Genomic DNA, 19,695 nt, shown 5'->3' on the forward strand with positions numbered 1-19,695 from the left:
AAGTACTTAAAGAACCCGTTAAAGTTCTCCCGCCGTGGCCAGTCAGAGCGGGTAGTGCGGGACGTTGATGTGCTGGTGGAAAGGCGCGTGCGCACCGTAGATCAGGTCCGAGGGGGCGTGGCTTAATCCTGTGCACAGCGGCTCGTGGTTGCTCAGCACCGTGGACAGATACTTGGCCTCCTCCGTCAGCCTCTTCACCTCCTTCCTCAGAGCGGCGTTCTCCTTCTCCAAATTCTCGCTCTCCTGCGCAAGAACACAGCGAGAACCAGCGTTAACTAACAGCCCACATGACGGCTCAGCCAAAGTCACATTCGGCCCAAATGCAGTCGATTAGCGGAGGTGTCTGCAGCACGGGCTACAAGGCTAAGCTAACAAGTAACAGGAGCTACAAGGCTAAGATAACAAGTAACAGGAGCTACAAGGCTAAGCTAATAAGGCTAAGCTAACAAGTAACAGGAGCTACAAGGCTAAGCTAACAAGTAACAGGAACTACAAGGCTAAGCTAACAAGTAACAGGAGCTACAAGGCTAAGCTAACAAGGCTAAGCTAACAAATAACAGGAGCTACAAGGCTAAGCTAACAAGTAACAGGAGCTGTAATGCTAAGCTAACAAGTAACAGGAGGATACAAGGCTAAGCTAACAAGTAATAGGAGCTAACAAGGCTAAGCTAACAAATAACAGGAGCTACAAGGCTAAGCTAACAAGTAACAGGAGCTGCAAGGCTAAGCTAACAAGTAACAGGAGCTGCAAGGCTAAGCTAACAAGTAACAGGAGCTGTAATGCTAAGCTAACAAGTAACAGGAGCTGTAATGCTAAGCTAACAAGTAACAGGAGCTGCAAGGCTAAGCTAACAAGGCTAAGCTAACAAGTAACAGGGGCTTGTAGTAAATTAGCATCACTCATCTCCTCTGGTCATATGTAATAATACTCAGTGCTGCAGACAGGGGGCGCCAAAACACAGAAAACTGGAGACACGGCGGAGCGTCCACACGCTGCACACACAGGCCCTCAGTGATTAGATCAGCACGGGACGTTCTAGCAAACAGAACGATGAGTAATACTGATAAGAACAGACTGATCTAATACCCTGAAGTGCTTTGTGTAGACGCTGGTTCTTCACAGAAGCATGAGCCCTCAGAGAACCATTTGCATTTGCATTAAGGGGTTCTTTCCATGGTGAAATGGTTCTTCAAAATGATGGAAAATGTGTTGTATATGGTTCTATATAGAACCTTTTTGAAAATGGTTCTATACAGCACCAAATAGGAGTTCTTCTATTGTCACAAACTTGACACCGTAACTAAAGCAGAACCCTTTTTGCTGCTATATTGAACCATTTTCAAAAAGGTTCTATATAGAACCATATACAGGCATACAGAAGATGGTCCTACAGGGGTTTTGTTGTAAAGACAATGGTTCTACATAGAAACTTGATCCCTCGAAGAACCATTTGCATTTAATGGTTCTTTTCACGCTGCAATGGTTCTACAGACTGATAGAGAATGCATATGGTTCTATATAGGACCAAAAAGGGTTCTTCCACCATAACAAATCTTGGAAATGTTCCACCAAACTGATATTCAGTGATCTTCGCTACATTCTAACCAAAAATGGTTCCATATAGAACCCAACAAAATGGTTTCATGAGTTGAAACAGCAGCAGAACGTTTAGAAATAAATGTTTCTAAAACTGTGTTCCGAGCGTTCAGATGCTTCTCTAAGTGTTTGTGGTTCTGTATAGAACCACTGCCTTTACTAAAGAACCCTTGAAGAGCCCCTTTTTTGAGGGCTGCCTAGTAAGTGCAGTTCTAAGGGAATGATGCTTCATAGCAGTCTTATAAATGGAGCACATGTATCATATCAGTTACTTTATAAGACGCCGCATGTCATGTTGCGTGATATAAGCTGTTTATTAATGCTTAAGTACTGATTTTTATATAGGTTATTTCATGTTTATGCACGTGTTATGAAGCCTCTATGCAGGCAGCCTTCAAAGAAAGTTACCAACTACAACTTTTCCCAGAAAAAAGACATTATACCTTCATTTTAAACGTATTTTTAAAGAGTAGGGGAAAAAACCTGTGTGGGGTTATGAAGGGTTATAATCAGCCAAACACCAGCCTTGAATATGGACCAAATATGCAAACCGTTCATTTAAATTTCCGCATAATTAACCGGTTCAGATGTAAACTGAGCAGTTATGAGCGGTTTGGTGTGAAACGCTCTGCTCTAGAGAAACTGACCGGGTCAGAACCGTTCCCAGTGGTGGTGATAGGAACCAGACGTCCCTCTAAAAGCTCCTTACAGAAAGTTCCTACATGAACTGGTTCTGAATTCACTGCATTCTTAGCAACAAGGGTTCTACAAACTACCCAAAAAAGGTTCTTTGGCTTTGGCAATTTTTGCTAAGGGGATCTATATAGAACCATCTATAACACATTATCTGTCAATCTGAGGAAGCATTTCATGATTTGAGGGTGCGTCAAGGCTTCTTTGGTAGAACGTTCCAAGAACCACCCTGCGTGATTAAAGGGGTCTGTGCATCATAAAAAGGATTCTTCTACAGTTACAAACTCAGTCGTGTAACAGCAGAAGAACCCTTTATTGGACCCTTTTCGAAAAAACAGCTCTGTATAGAACCATCTACAGCACGTCCTCTCTCAATCTGAAGAACCATGTGATGATGCAAGAGACCCTTCAATCATGCAAAGGGTTCTTTGGGTGTTCATGGTTCCATAAAGAAGCACGTCTTTACTGAAGAACCCTCGAAGAACCCTGTTTTTTTTAAACACCCTGCTAGTAAAAGGCTGGACCCCCTTTTTCCTTCAGAACTGTCTTAAATCTTCGTGTCAGACTTTCAACAAGGTGTTGGAAACGTTCCTCAGAGATTCTGGTTGGTTATTTGAGTTCCTGCTGCCTTTCTATCATCTGGAACCAGTCTGCCCATTCTCCTCTGACCTCTCACATTCTCTGACGTTCTCTGTAAACCCTAGAGATGGTTGAGCGTGAAAATCCCAGCAGATCAGCAGTTTCTGAAATACTTTTTCATGTACTTTTATGTACACACGTTTTTTCTCAGACCATTTTCCCATCGTTAATATTGCATACGGACACTCAGAACCCATGTGTGGGTTGACTGGTGGTTCTGGATAGTAAATAAAGTGGCTGTATCAGTGCTGCGACCCCTGTTTCCCATCACCACCACTGTAAAGACGTCAGAGTGGGCAAGTTTCTCTGCAGAAGTGCTGCTGGAATCCACCTTTAACGGCGGCTGCATCAGCGTCTGGCGGCATTTAGGCCCCGGCAGGACGACCCTGTGTCCGGCGCGCCTTAGGTGTTCGTTGTAATCTACGTTCGGGGAAAGCGGCGCTTTCTGGTAAGCCGTCTCTCTGATGGGGGGATGACGTTGGTGCCGAGGCGCGTGCCGGGCTGCAGAGGGAGAGGCAGGGCGAGTTCCCGCCAGCTTTATTTTGCAGAGACACCTCAGAGGCCGCAGACCGGCCGAGCCTCTCCGCTGCCTTCCAGTTAGCGTTAGCGTTAGCGCCTGGGGTATGCCCCTGTGACGCACGTCACTCGGGCGTCGTCCTGCCCACGGGCCTCAGCGAGCCTTACCAGAAATGACAGCAGAGCCCCCCCCGCGCGGCCCACGCTCAGCTTTCTCACCCTGCAGCCCCGCCGCGAAGACGCGGCTCAGAGAAGTACTACAGGAAACGTGTCATACGGAGGGAAAATTCAGCTTCCTGTTTATCATGCACGGCCACGAAGAGAGAAACCACACTGAGCGCTCGCAGAGAAGGCCGCACACACACACACACACACGCACACACACACACACACACACACACACACACACTCTCACTGCCTTCGATTACCCTCGCCCATCTCACAGCTGTAGTCCAGCTCTGATGCCCATTTGTTCCAGATCACGTTCCAATTGGGCCGCGCAGGCTTAGGGGCGGCCGATACGCCGATACTTCATCGCCATCGAGATATTTTTTTTTTTGGACTATCGTGACACAAAATGCGTGTTTAATTAATAAGACAGCAAAACCGGTCCTGCTCAATGGGACTTAGCGAGTGTGAAATATCGAGTCATAACAGCTTCTTAAATGCGACACTATTTCACGTTGCACTCCCTTCAAGGTCGTACATGATAATAAAATATCCGATTAAATGCACTCATTACAGACATTTCATCTGCCTACAGTAAGATATGACGTATAATATTGAGTATTTAGCACAGGTACATTGTCAATAAGTATATGTGCGTGTTTTGTATCCACACGACACAGAAGGTTATTTTGATCATGTGTTCGTTGTCATATCTGAAAGGCCTTTAATCAGATAATAGGAAAAAAAAGAAAAATGAAATGAACGCATTTCCTAGCACCCGTTATCATCACGAGCGCCGCGACTCGTTTCCTGATAATCGACTCCTACTTCACCCTCGTTCAGAGGAAACCTGACTAGGTTGTGGTCGAGGATCCTCTGATAGAATACTGAGAAATGACCGCTGGGGAATTTAAAGAGGTCAGCAGGAAATATCAGTGCCTCGCCGCCTCTAGTAGCCGTAAGCAACGTGAGGGTTAGCATCATGCTAATTGGTGGGGTCATCATGCAGCAAGTCTACTAGAGATTGCTGTATGCAGTTAGCATCATGCTAATTGGTGGGGTCATCATGCAGCAAGACTGTTGAAGATTGCAGTATGCAATTAGCGCCATGCTAATTGGTGGGGTCATCATGCAACAAGTCTGTTGGAGATTGCTGTATGCAGTTAGCATCATGCTAATTGGTGGGGTCATCATGCAACAAGTCTGTTGGAGATTGCTGTATGCAGTTAGCATCATGCTAATTGGTGGGGTCATCATGCAACAAGTCTGTTGGAGATTGCTGTATGCAGTTAGCATCATGCTAATTGGTGGGGTCATCATGCAGCAAGTCTGTTGAAGATTGCAGTATGCAATTAGCGCCATGCTAATTGGTGGGATCATCATGCAGCAAGTCCACTAGAGATTGCTGTATGCGGTTAGCATCATGCTAATTGGTGGGGTCATCATGCAACAAGTCTGTTGGAGATTGCTGTATGCAGTTAGCATCATGCTAATTGATGGGGTCATCATCCAGCAAGTCTACTAGAGATTGCTGTATGCAGTTAGCATCATGCTAATTGGTGGGGTCATCATGCAGCAACACGCTGGTTTTCTAACAGCCGTGTTTGCTGTCATAGTCCTTTTAGCACTGGAGCTAAGAGGCTAACATAAGGGATGCTTACACGCCATTAGCATCATGCTAACCACATGCCTAAGGCAAGTCAGTCTGAGGTTATTTAGCGACTGAACGTGGTCCGAGGCGCCAACGCTAACTAGCAGGTGGCGCTTCCGCTACAAGCTACATTAGCCTTGTAGCTAATGTAGGCCATGTGCATGTATGGGCTCATTTTAAAATATTTAAATTTATGCCAATATGTGTCAGCATATTGAAATGTGTTTGCATATGTAAATTAAATATGCGTCGATTTTCATTATTTACATATCTGTCAGAATTATTTGTACATGTTTACACACTATATACCGTATATTTCTGAGGGGGGATGGGGGGGGGGGGGGTACTGTGCGTACTCTCTGCTGCGCTGTGGCTTAACGTGCACTTGAGCTGTAGCGATGAGAGCTCAGCAGCAGGGCTTCTCCAGGTGCCGTCATTGGGAACCACTTTTGCGAAGGTTCTCAGAGTAACGACCACGACCGCAGACGGCGAGGAAGACGGGGCGGGGAGCGAGGGGCGGTGGTCGGCTCAGTAGATAGTGAAAGGACATGAGTAATACCGCTCCTCGACGCCCAGTCATTGAGCGCTGCGCAGCGAGAGAGAGAGCGAGCGGTTCGGCTTTGAGTAAGAGTCCGAACGCGCAACCGTGAGCTTGTGTGTGCTCGGCAAACACAAAGCTGTCGCTGAATGATGCATGAGGCAGCGCCGCTGAGAGTCTGAGTCAGAAGAGGCGCAACAAGTCCTGTTTTTGTATCCGCAGAGGTGATGCAGACGAATCAAGAGGCGATGAACGCGCCCAGTAATGACAATAATAACAATAACAGCGATAATGATGATACTAATGACTAAGAGAGCGGATCGTTTTTATCTCCGAAGCGCGGAAAGTGAAGGGAACAGGCAGGGACAGAAGTGTAAGCACTTTTCTGACTAGATGCACAATCGTGAGGTTCGCCACGGTTGCTCTCCCACGCGGTGTAATTAATGCCAGAATCGGAGGCAAACACGGCCAGAGCCACAGCCAAGTGTGAAATTCGACAGAAGCCATGACGCATCGCCACATGCTCACCAGCGATCCATGTAAATATACGGCAGGACAAGAGCCCGTGCCGCTGCTAGCTCATTAGCTTCGCCGTTGCCTTTGGTAGCCCCGTTAGCTGAGATGGCCATGCAGGAGCACCTCTGAAAAGTTGTAAAAAGGTTCCTGGCTTGGACCTTATGACCTTAAGGTCATGGTCCTTATGTGGTGCAGAACTATCGCATTACTTTAAAAGGCCTCAGCTACCAAAAAGGCTAAAAAGCGGGTCGAAAGAAGAAAGAACCCTCGTTGCTGCCCTCATGCATTATAAGACTGCATGGGTAACATGACGTTATGATTACAACTAATCTTGGCACAGCCAAAAGTATGTGGACACCTGACCATCACCCCTCTGCAGGCTTGTTGGACGTCCTATTCCAAATCCATGGGGATTGATGTGGAGTTGCCCCAGCTTCCACACTCCTGGGAAGCTTTCTGCGAGATGCTGGAGAGAACTTGTGCCCATCCGGTCTAAAAAAAAAATTTGTGAGGTCAGACACCAATGTTGGACGAGAGGGCCTGGCTCACAATCTCCGTTCTAGTTCACCCCAAAGGTGTTCAGTGGGGTTGAGGTCAAGGCTCTGTGGGGGCCACTGGAGTTCCTCCACACCAAGCTGGAAAAAGCTTATGGAGCTGCTTTGTGCACAGGGGCGCTTCCCCAAACTGAAGACACAAAGCTGGAAGCTTAATTGTGTAAAATGTCTTTGCGCTGTAGCATCAACATCACCCTTCACTGGAACTGAGAGCCCAAACCCTGAAAAACAGCACAGCTCATCATCCCTCCTCCACCAAAATTTACTGCTGGCTCTGCATTCCGGCAGGTAACTTTTCTCCTGACATTCACCAAACCCAGATTCATCATCAGACTGACAGATAGAGAAGCTGATTCGTCACTCCAGAGAACATGTTTCTACTGCTCAAGAGTCCAGTGGTGGCGCTTTACACCCCTCCAGCTGACAATCGGCATCGCGCATAGTGATCTTAGGCTTGTGTGCAGCTGCTCGGCCATGGAAACACATTTGGTCAAGCTCTCAACACACAGTTCTTGTGCAGATGTTGCTTCCAAGGACAGTTTGGAAAGCTGTAGTGAGTGATGCAACAAAAGATAAGCAACTTAAATGCACTTCAGCACTTTGGTCACCGCGTCGTGGCTGAGCTGTTGTTGCTCCTAGAATCCTCCACTTCCCAATAGTAGCACTTACAGTTGTCCGGGGCAGATCTAGCAGGGCAGAAATTCCACAGGCTGACTTGTGATGAAGGTGAAAATGGCACATTTAAAGTCACTGAGCTCTTCAGTACGCCTCTATCTACTGCCAGTGTATTGGAGATTGCATGGCTATGTGCTTGATTTTATACAGCTGCTGACAGTGGACGTGATTGAAATGCTTGAAATCAATAATTAGGAGAGGTGTCCACATACTTTTGGCCATATAGCGTATGTCATAATGTTTGATGGCAAAAGAGCTCATGGGTAATGGGAACATGACACGGTTATAATACTGAAGAAAATCAGTCCTGACAGCCCAGGCCAGTATATGACATCTGCCGTGACATGTTAACGGCAGGCTTATGTCAGTGTTATATCACAGTGTTTGAGTGAAGTGTTACCGACTCATGCCTTTTCACATCTCTGGGATTTGCACACTGAGCACAAAACTGCATGTGTGCTAATTGGAGGCGAAGACCAATGTCTAGCAATACCAACACGGCTGTTTACAATGTTGACGAAGATGATCGTGACTTGGCGGCCTCCCTTGAGCGTGTGGCACAGCCGTCATGAATTCTGCCATGGTGAGAGATCCATTGTGGAGGGAGCTTCACACAAAGGCATTAAATCCTGAGATGTGCGCTCTGACTCACATCCACGCGAGCAGGAAAAAGCTTACTGGTTTAGGTGATAGCACAGATATTAGCAGCACACAGAGGGACACACAGCCGAAACTGGTAATTGGTAGGTGTTTGTCTTAAAAGCGCGGGGTGCGAGATTCAGACGTGGAATATAGTAAACAAAGCCCTGTTTTCATTACTGTATAATCACCTGTTTGCATTAGCTCAGAATGAGCACGTCGCATCTACATAGTGAGCAGCTCCTCTTCCAACAGAGGCTGCCACAGTAGCCCAGAATGGGCAAACCAACCGCCTCTAGAGGGCGCCTTTCGCATTTTTACCCTCAGGCAGCGCCTTGAATTTTGAGGCGCTGTAGCTCCGGTTGGAAGACGTAGCAAGAAGAAGAGTTAGCGGAGCTGCCAGAGCTGCTCACCATTTCATATTGTTAGAAGTTTGAGATCTCAAATTTTGTCAAACTTATTTTTTAGCACAAGAAAAAGCGAGAAAGGGTGAATCATCACCGTCAAAGAAGAGAAGACGTGAAGAAGATCAACAAATTCGGGACAGATGATGGCAGGAAAAATGACGGCCACCACAGGTTCTACTACACACTTAGAAAGGGAGGGGTGAAGGAGAGGGATTCAGCTGGGTGCAGTCTGCAACCTCACCACTAGATGGCAATTAATATGACATATTTCACCTTTAAGTGAGTAACTGAGGCTGCCTCTTCACATGAGCTAATGGTTAATGAGCCAGCACTCAAGCCAGACAGATTACAGTAAGGATTTTGCAAGAGCTTGTTTCTAATCAGTGGACAATGCGCCAACATGTTTGGCTGCTCTCTGGATTTGTGTGGACAGACCAGGTGTGTCAGGTGTTGAGATGCTCTCACCAGGTGCAAGCTGTCAGCCTTCTGCGTTTGCCTCAGCCTGCTCTTCTGGGCCGCGATGCGATTCTTCTCTCTCCTCATCACCTTCCTCATGTCGTCTGATGAACCCTGGACAGACAAAGTCATTTTATTTACCATCCAGAACCACCAGAGAACCTACACAAGTCTTCTGAGCTTATATGGAATGTTGATGATGGAAAACAGTGGAAAATCTGGAATAGTGAGTTTTCTTTGGGGACTATTTTGCCGCACAGCGCCCTGCATGTCTCCCTCCACCATGAATGGAGTTGAAGTTCTCTAAACTCTCATAAAACAGCGTCTCAGTCATCAGGCAGTGAATTCAGAACCAGTTCATGTAGGAACTTTCTGTGAGGAGCTTTTAGAGGGACGTCTGGTTCCCATCACCACCACTGTGAGGAGCTTTTAGAGGGACGTCTGGTTCCCATCACCACCACTGTGAACGGTTCTGACTTGGCGAGTTTCTCTAGAACAGAGCGTTTCACACCAAACCGCTCTGAACCGCTCAGATAGCATATCAACCATCTAATTATGCAGAAATTTTGATATTTGAGTTCCCCTTTGAGGTCAGGCGAGCAAAACAGTCAGCATGATGATTCTTCAGGCAGCCTATTACTCATTCATAGCATAACCTATGGAAAAACTGTGAGCGCAGTTCAATTCAACTTTGATAAAAACACACAAAAAGGAGCAAAAATCAAATGATTAATTAAAAAAATAACGCTAATAAATGCCGTCCAGTCAGCTGCCTGCTGTAGTGTATGCAATCGGTCTAAACCCGTCAAATATTCAGAAAAGAGTATCACTGTGAGATTTATCACAATAATGTTGAAATATCATCATATTGCCCAAATATACATGCTCAATAAATGAAGCGCACTGCAAAAAGTGATCTCTTATCAAGTGAAATGATCTTAAACGAGTCTGTGTGTCTAATATTTCCCGTTCTGAGATGGTTGTGCACTTGTTAGAAGATTATCCAGCTTGTTTCTAGAATTTTGTGCTTGTTTTTGGTCATTTTATCTCACTACACTGGCGGATCATGCTGCTGGTGTCTGCCAACGTACTGAGATAATTTTACTTGTTAAAATGACTTAAAACAAGTAAAAAGTTGACTAGAAATGAGATAAACCATCTTAAATTAAGCCTACAAGAATCTAAACATGAGAAATGTCAGACGTCTTTACCCCCTGCCGCACACGTTACGAGAGTAAATTAAAAGCTTCACTTTCTCGCAGTGACTTTTCTTGCAATTCAAAGACATACAAAAGTGAGCAGGGCTCCTTTCGGATTATGTTGCCTTGAGGCAAAATTGTGAGACTATGGGAAACAATGACACAGAGCCATGTTCCCTGAAGTGGTGAGACCTGGCTGACTGACTGGCTAAATCCGGTCTGTCGCACAGTGTTGCTTCTAGGCAACAAACCTATATCAGCAAATTCTCATAACAAATAAAAAAACTTGACACTGAATGTTGAAAAGAGGTTTACATGTGCGCTAAGAGAGAGTACGACCAAGCACATGCTTTTTACTGACTTGCTCAAACTCTTCCCATCCCTGTTGTCCCTATTATTGTCTTTAAACATGAGTAATATGTGTAAAGTGAGGAAAATGAGTTTGTTGCCCTGAGGCAACATCGTGCACTGGAGGCTTAACTGCATTTCAGATCATTTTGCTTGACAGGACACCCGCTTTTGCAATTACACCTCAAACGCTGAATTATGCATGAACCTTCAGCGGAATTACCTGTAAAAGATCTCGACCTGAAGGTCGTATAACGTACTATCCACCAAACTCCCACCCACAGCAGCGGGTACCTGCACCAAAACCACATCACCTGCTGTTTATCTGAGAAAGGTCTGACGTTGTTAAAGGTGATAAGTTTTTCCCTGAAGTCTGAGGTCGTGTGTTAGTGTGTGTGTTAGTGTGTGTGTGTGCAGTGACGTTCATCTGCTGAAACCCACAACAACAACATCAGAGCACCTTTTCCATCTGAAACTTCCCCACAGGCGGACCCTCAGACGGAGAGCGTGTGCGTGTGGGCGCAGGCGCTGCTCTAAAGGGATACTTCACTGATCTCAGGTGGAGGAGCTGGTGGGTGTAATAAGAACAGCAGTTTGGTTTTTCGCTGTTTTTAATTTGTATATGTGCTGCTTTACGAGGCCTAGCTAACCCCATGAGGTCCATGAGGTCCATCATTATTTGCTTTTTTGCTGTTTTTGTAGCTTTATGTTAGATTTTCATAATTTTTGCACATATTTCGCAAAAAGAAAGCACAGCATTCACCCTATTAACTCTGCTAACAACTAATCAGCTGTAAATAGAGTCATTCAGACGTCTTTACAATGGTGGTGATGGGAACCAGGCGTCGCCATGGCTACAACACAGATATAGACACTTTATTTACCATCCAGAACCACCAGAGAACCTACACGAGTCTTCTGAGCTTATATGGAATGTTGATGATGGAAAACAGTGGAAAATCTGGAATAATGAGTTTTCTTTGGGGACTATTTTGCCGCACAGCGCCCTGCATGTCTCCCTCCACCATGAATGGAGTTGAAGTTCTCTAAACTCTCATAAAACAGCGTCTCAGTCATCAGGCAGTGAATTCAGAACCAGTTCATGTAGGAACTTTCTGTAGGAGCTTTTAGAGGGACGTCTGGTTCCCATCACCACCACTGTGAGGAGCTTTTAGAGGGGGACGTCTGGTTCCCATCACCACCACTGGGAACGGTTCTGACTCAGCGAGTTTATCTAGAACAGAGCGTTTCACACAAAACTGCTTAGAACCGCTCTGTTTAGATGATAAACCTGAATTATATTCAAATTTTGAAAAATCAGTGGAATTCCCCTTTAAGGCCTGAGGGTCTGTATACAGGCCCAAACTTTGGTTTCTCGCTTTTAGAACTACATTACTTACATGTTTGACAGCGGTTTCTACATGATATACACAACTCAGTGTTTCATCTATTATTGTGTTTTTTTCTCTAATATTTAATGTTTAGCATCATGTTTTATAGTTTACTAAAGTCATTGGTGTGAAGTGGTTCAGACGTCTTTACAGTGGTGCTGATGGGAACCAGGCGTCGCCATGACTACAACACAGATATGGGCATTTTATTTACTATAATGACTATGAAATTTAAAGATTTGTCAGATCAAAAATGAAGGATTAACCTTTTCCCTGAAGTCTGAGGTCATGTGTTAGTGTGTGTGTGTGTGTGTGTGTGTGTGTGTGCGCAGTGACGTTCATCTGCTGAAACCCACAACAACAACATAAGAGCACCTTTTCCATCTGAAACTTCCCCACAGGCGGACCCTCAGACGGAGACAGCCTGTATGGGCTGGGGCTGGGCAGTGTGACAGGATATATCGTTATCGTGACGGATGATGTCACGACACATGGCAGCTTCTCTGATCATGTCGTGTATCGTCAGAGCTTGTAGACTCTGACCAACTGCATGATTCGGTGCAAAGAGAGCGAAACGAGTCCAATTTCACTGGATTCAGCGCCGCACACTGAACGGAGCACTGCTGGCTCTTTCTCTGTTCCAGCTGATCAGACGGCTAAAACAATATGACGTCATGTGCTGAGAAAATTTACTGATTGATTACCGATCAGCTAGTATGATTGGCAGCAGTTGTATTAATGCTACTCAGAGCTGATTGGTTAGCGTTACTGCTACTCAGAGCTGATTGGTTAGCGTTACTGCTACTGAGAGCTGATTGGTTAGTGTTACTGCTACTGAGAGCTGATTGGTTAGAGTTACAGCTACTGAGAGCTGATTGGTCAGTGTTACTGCTACTGAGAGCTGATTGGTTAGTGTTACTGCTACTGAGAGCTGATTGGTCAGAGTTACTGCTACTGAGAGCTGATTGGTTAGTGTTACTGCTACTGAGAGCTGATTGGTCAGTGTTACTGCTACTGAGAGCTGATTGGTCAGAGTTACTGCTACTGAGAGATGATTGGTTAGTGTTACTGCTACTGAGAGCTGATTGGTTAGCGTTACTGCTACTGAGAGCTGATTGGTCAGTGTTACTGCTACTGAGAGCTGATTGGTTAGTGTTACTGCTACTGAGAGCTGATTGGTTGGCGTTACTGCTACTGAGAGCTGATTGGTCAGTGTTACTGCTACTGAGAGCTGATTGGTCAGAGTTACTGCTACTGAGAGCTGATTGGTCAGTGTTACTGCTACTGAGAGCTGATTGGTTAGCGTTACTGCTACTGAGAGCTGATTGGTTAGAGTTACTGCTACTGAGAGCTGATTGGTCAGCGTTACTGGTACTGAGAGCTGATTGGTCAGAGTTACTGCTACTGAGAGCTGATTGGTTAGTGTTACTGCTACTGAGAGGTGATTGGTTAGAGTTACTGCTACTGAGAGCTGATTGGTTAGTGTTACTGCTACTGAGAGCTGATTGGTCAGAGTTACTGCTACTGAGAGCTGATTGGTTAGCGTTACTGCTACTGAGAGCTGATTGGTTAGTGTTACTGCTACTGAGAGCTGATTGGTCAGAGTTACTGCTACTGAGAGCTGATTGGTTAGAGTTATTGCTACTGAGAGCTGATTGGTTAGTGTTACTGCTACTGAGAGCTGATTGGTTAGTGTTACTGCTACTGAGAGCTGATTGGTCAGTGTTACTGCTACTGAGAGCTGATTGGTTAGTGTTACTGCTACTGAGAGCTGATTGGTTAGTGTTACTGCTACTGAGAGCTGATTGGTCAGCGTTACTGCTACTGAGAGCTGATTGGTTAGTGTTACTGCTACTGAGAGCTGATTGGTCAGAGTTACTGCTACTGAGAGCTGATTGGTTAGTGTTACTGCTAATGAGAGCTGATTGGTAGCGTTACTGCTACTGAGTGCTGATTGGTTAGTGTTACTGCTACTGAGTGCTGATTGGTTAGTGTTACTGCTACTGAGAGCTGATTGGTTAGTGTTACTGCTACTGAGAGCTGATTGGTCAGTGTTACTGCTACTGAGAGCTGATTGGTTAGTGTTACTGCTACTGAGAGCTGATTGGTTAGTGTTACTGCTACTGAGAACTGATTGGTTAGTGTTACTGCTACTGAGAGCTGATTGGTTAGTGTTACTGCTACTGAGAGCTGATTGGTCAGAGTTACTGGTACTGAGAGCTGATTGCTTGGCATCACTATATTTTGATCATATTTTGATTTAATTTTGTGAGTAAATAAGACAAACAGCTGCTGATACTAACAGTCAGGTAAATGAACTGACTTGCTCAAGCTATAAAGACAAAAACAGACAGGTTAGTATTTTTATCGCTGCTGAGATCTTCATGGAAAAACCCAGTTTCCCTCTGAAACCCAGTTTAAGCTGTGCTGCCAGCACAAAACAACAACAGCAGCACATCTTTCCATCTAAAACTTCCCCACAGACATGTGTGGGGTACTTCACCGAAAGCGCCACCACAGCTAGGCGTGAGTGCATATTAGCCTGGACCGTTGGCATTAGCATTAGTGCTACTGCTGAAGGCAGGATGGAGTGAGTTTGGGGAGTGAGCCTGGCGGGTGGAGGGTGTGGTAGGTCCTGCTGTCCCCAACGGCACTTTCACTATCAGTAACCGCTCACACTACTCATGAACGGCACTGTCTCCGTCCCCTCGTCTCTCTATCTCTCTCAGCTCTTTCTGTCAATATCTGCACTTCTATCTCTCCAACTCGAGCGTTCACTCTGCACCTCACTCTTACTCTCACTTTCTCTCTCTGTGTAGACGCATGTCTCTCTATCACTGCTCATCTCTCCCTCTCTCAGCCTTTACTGGGCAGCACAGCCGTTAAAACATGCACTCTTACAAACAACGCTGCCAAATAGGGAAGCGATTTTGGAGGAACCACTTTAGGGGGTTCTGGGTTCTAGGAGGTTCTGTAAAGGTTCTACGACGTTGGTGCAAAGCATTTGCACCATGTAAAAGTTCTTTAAAGGTCCTTCACACTCTTAAGTTGGTTCCTTGGGGAACCAATTCAAAGAAAATATTAATTTGTAAGGGATGACTTTTCGGCTCCTGCGTAGGTTCTGGGTTCTAGGAGGTTCTGTAAAGGTTCTAGGATGTTGGTACAGAGCCTTTACCTCATGTGAAAGTTCTTGAACTTTTTGGCTTCTGAGGAGGTTCTGGGTTCTGGCTTTTCAAGGGTTCTTTAGTAAAGACAAATGGTTCTATATAGAACCATGCAATTTTAAAGAACCATGCACATTTAAAGAACCATTTGCCTGCTTACATGACTCTTTGCATGGTGAAAGCATCCTACAGATTGATGGAGAATGTGTTGCATATGGATCTGTCTTGAAACACTTTTAAAAAGGGTTCTAGATAGCACCAAGAGAGGTTCTTCTACTGTTACAAGCTTGACATAGTAGTACTCTTTTTGGTGCTCTATAGAACCATCTACAGCACATTCTCCATCAAGCTGAAGAACCAGTTTACCATGCGAAGAACCATTATATCAAGCAAATGGTTCTTTGAGTGTTCATGGTTCTGTGTAGAACGAGTTCTAAGCTCTCTGTAATTCTGTTTTGTAACAGTTAGACTTTTTAACACCCTGCTGCTGGTGTGATTTATCGCCTGCCACCGTCTACCAACATAAACAATCTCACTGACTTCAGACCAAATGGTTTTACAAAGCGGCTGATTGTGTTCGGCCCCCACTGCATCCCCTCCAGTCGAGCCCCCGTTCGGCGCTCTGTTTACAGCTCTTCAGCTCATCTACGGCTTCGTTTAGCGCGCACGCCAGCTTAAAGGGTCAAAATGTGCAGTGTGTAATGTCCATTTAATTTCACACCAGCCCACTGCTGTGTTTCTCCTCCAGAAGCCCACTGTGGAGGTGTGGGAAATATCAGTCACCGCACTACGGCTTCCAAAACTCACTACAGCACATGGAGCTCGGCTAAGAGTGAGTAACCGACTGTGGGTTCCAGTCTCAGAGCTGCACAGTGTCCACATGATTCAGACGCGCATCACGCAGAGCAGGAGCAGCGGTTATATTTAACACTTAACAGGTGACATTCAAAGATCTACCCAGTTTCCCAAACGCAGTCGCCCGGCCGAGATGTGTTGGGTGTGTGCGGTTTGCTCTACTGAGCTACGAGGCTAATAAGCTAACAAGCAGTGGAGCCTCACACCACCAACAGGCCCTTTTCACTTTCCCGCATTTATTCTGACGGACGTTCTCGTCGCAGGGTGGCGCTGCTTCAGGGACAACAACAACATCAACGGTGGCTCATCCTGCTTTTTGGTTGTTGTTCTTTTTTCCTCCCAGTGCAAACAAAAATCATCCCTGGTACCGGAAAACTCATCCCATTACCGTAAAACCCCCTCCCAGTACAACCAAAGCTCGTCCCGGTACCGCAAAACCCCTCCCAGTACAACCAAAACTCGTCCCGGTACCCAAAACCCCTCCCCGTAAAACCAAAGCTCGTCCCGGTACCCAAAACCCCTCCCAGTACAACCAAAACTCGTCCCGGTACCCAAAACCCCTCCCCGTAACACCAAAGCTCGTCCCGGTACCCAAAACCCCTCCCAGTACAACCAAAACTCGTCCCGGTACCCAAAACCCCTCCCCGTAAAACCAAAGCTCGTCCCGGTACCCAAAACCCCTCCCCGTAAAACCAAAGCTCGTCCCGGTACCGCAAAACCCCTCCCCGTACAACCAAAACTCGTTTACACACTTCCACTTATTGTGAAAACGGCCTATTAGCACCCAGATTAGTACAGGCTTCTTTAGTGTCTCTGATAGACCTGATGATGGGGTTTCCGACACTGTGACTCACTGATATCTACAATCATGCACTTAAGCCGGGCTGCGCTACAGCTTCCATGCTTTGCTGGCAATGCTAATGCACTGTAGTCCACGTTTGTAGATAACAGTGAGTGAAACCACGTCATCAGATCTATCAGAGATGAACGAGCTCCTCTACACGCTTTGGGGTGAGTGGTGATTTAGGCCTGCAGTTAGCATGATGCTAACTGGTGCACATTAGCTCCTATAAACCAGCACAGATCAATATGCATTCCATGCTGGTCTGAGCTGTTCTCTGCTGGTTTACACTGGTCTGGTGCTGGTTCAGCTGGTCACCCGGGACAGTCTTGCTGGTTGACCAACATGCCCACATCAAAAATACAACATACGCTGGTTTTGCTTGTGCTGGTGTTTCTAGCAGGGTTAGCATTAGCCACATTAAAAACATGCTGGTCTTGGTTGATCTAATGCATTTAGCGTAATGGAGGCATCGCTAGGTGAACATATGGTGGTCCAGATGTTGCAGAGACATCAGCATCAGCACCCGCAGTTTCAGATTGATGGCCAATGGCTGGAGCGTCAAAAATATTGACCAATCACGGAGTGGCTTACTGGATCTGCTACACTGTGAGCTACTCAGGGGGTCACGGTTCTCACGGAAGAGGCTGATCAGAGGGGACGTCCCTCCCAGCACAGAAGACCAAGAGGAACGGATGAATGAATGACTTCACGTGGGGGAGAGAGGAGAGAGGAGGAGAGAGAGGAGGAGAGGAGAGGATAAAGCAGGAGAGAGGAGGAGAGGAGGGGGGAAGAGAGGAGAGGATAAAGCAGGAGAGAGGAGGAGAGGAGGGGAGAAGAGAGGAGAGGATAAAGGAGGAGAGAGGAGGATCAAGGAGGAGAGGAGGAGAGGAAAAGAGAGGAGAGGTGAGGATAAAGGAGGAGAGGAAAGGATAAAGGAGGAGAGATGGCCAGGTGTGCCAATAAAATAACCTGAATTAAATGGAGTGGAATGCGAATTCCACAATAATCCACAGGCAAATGCAACAAATCATAGAGGAGTGAAAATACTGATAGGGAGGTTGAGGAAAGAGGGAGAGAGAGAGAGAGAGAGAGAGAGAGAGAAATCTCCAATAAATTAAGTGAACGTGAGTTTCCAAATTATCTGCATGCAAAAACGAAAGATCGCAGAAGAGTGAAAACACTGACGAACAAGTGATCCTGACTGGCAGGTTGTGTAGAGAGAGTGATGGAGAGACAGAGGAGAAAGAGAGGGAGGAGAAAGAGAGAGAGGAGAAAGAGAGAGAGACAGGTGCATGCCAATGCCAGTAATTGAACTGAATGCAAATTTCTCAATATTCTGCAGAAGCAAATACAGAAGAGAGAAAATATTGATGTAAAAGTCGTTCTGGTGGGCAGGCTGCGTCGAGAGGGTGAGAGAGAGAAGAGAGAGAGAAGAGAGAGAGAAAGGAAGAGAGTGAGAGTGATGAAGAGAAAGAAAGAGAGAGACAGAGAGAGAGAAGAGAGAGAGAGAGAAGAGAGAGAGAAAGGAAGAGAGTGAGAGTGATGAAGAGAGAGAGAGACAGAGAGAGAGAAGAGAGAGAGAGAGAAGAGAGAGAGAAAGGAAGAGAGTGAGAGTGATGAAGAGAAAGAGAGAGAGAGAGAGAGAGAGAGACCTGTACCTGTTTGTTTCCCGGTGAAGGGGATTTGGTGTAGCTGGTGTCGTTGCTGTCAGAGCCTTGAGCCATACCAGAACAATCCTGCGCTCAAACTTCTCCTCTATTCTCTCTCCCTCGCTCGCTCGCTCTCTCTGTGTGTGTCTCTCTCTCTCGATGAGTGCGAGAGTGTGCCTTCAGAGAGAAGTGTGTCGAGTCAACCACGGTTCACCGCTTAATGCGTAGTGCCTGTTCCTCCTTCTCTCTCTCTCTCTCTCTCTCTCTCTCTCTCTGTCACACTCTCTCTCTGCCTAATTAGCAGTGTGTGATGTGGTTTCAGATAGAAAATCTAGACTGGAAGTCACATGACTCCTGGAAACTTTGCATAAAAAAAATAAAACTTTGGGGCGCCGGAGACTCCAAAACCCCAGAAATAGTCCACAAGTAGACAAAAAAAAAACAAGACAGAAGGAGGCAAAGGCAAAACGCTCTTCTGAGTTTTTATCAAACAGCGATTTGTTGAAGGGGGTTTTACACTTTCACACCGTCCGCCTCAAAGCCACACTGCAGCACAGGCGCCGTGACTCTCTGCTCAGCCTCAGAGGACTTAAAATAGCTTTTAAGAGAACTCAGAAGAGAAAGGGGACATGTTTTTTCATTTTTTTGACAGGATGGCAGCTTGTGGTCATTGGCTTGAGTGTAAAAGTTCATGAAAGTTTTAATATATTAATATGTAGCTGCTGTCAATACATTCAAAAATATTACTTTAACTTATTGTGACCTGTTAACAGTGCAATGCTGCAGCAACTGTTTCAGGATTCCTCTTTCAGTGTTTCAGAAATTAAAACGTTTATCCATCTACAGGGCCTGCCTGTTTCAGCTGGGCAGAGTAGAATAGAGCTGGGTAGAGTTGAACTGAATTGAGCTGAGCTTAGTAGAGTTGAGCTGGGTAGAGTTGAACTGAATTGAGCCGAGCTTAGTAGAGTTGAGCTGGGTAGAGTTGAACTGAATTGAGCCGAGCTTAGTAGAGTTGAGCTGGGTAGAGTTGAACTGAATTGAGCCGAGCTTAGTAGAGTTGAGCTGGGTAGAGTTGAACTGAATTGAGCCGAGCTTAGTAGAGTTGAGCTGGGTAGAGTTGAACTGAATTGAGCCGAGCTTAGTAGAGTTGAGCTGGGTAGAGTTGAACTGAATTGAGCCGAGCTTAGTAGAGTTGA

At 45.9% G+C, this 19,695-nt stretch overlaps 1 protein-coding gene across 2 annotated transcripts in view; it reads right to left on the reverse strand.

Annotated features, from left to right (window-relative positions):
- batf (basic leucine zipper transcription factor, ATF-like) overlaps positions 1-18,767 on the reverse strand; it is a 21,533-nt gene extending 2,766 nt beyond the window's left edge. Inside the window, exons 1-3 of one of the 2 annotated variants that reach the window (XM_017706946.2) lie at positions 18,509-18,767; positions 9,059-9,163; positions 96-243 (exon numbers count right to left, since the gene is read on the reverse strand). In XM_017706946.2, coding sequence (XP_017562435.1) covers positions 96-243; positions 9,059-9,163; positions 18,509-18,574 — 319 coding nt within the window. In that variant the 5' untranslated portion in view covers positions 18,575-18,767. Of the gene's footprint in view, positions 244-9,058; positions 9,164-18,508 lie in introns of both variants that reach the window. The other variant, XM_017706945.2, reaches the window with a different exon arrangement.
- Positions 18,768-19,695: the final 928 nt, after the last annotated feature.

The sequence above is a fragment of the Pygocentrus nattereri genome, chromosome 4 (genome assembly GCF_015220715.1).
Source record: "Pygocentrus nattereri isolate fPygNat1 chromosome 4, fPygNat1.pri, whole genome shotgun sequence".
Taxonomy (NCBI): domain Eukaryota; kingdom Metazoa; phylum Chordata; class Actinopteri; order Characiformes; family Serrasalmidae; genus Pygocentrus; species Pygocentrus nattereri.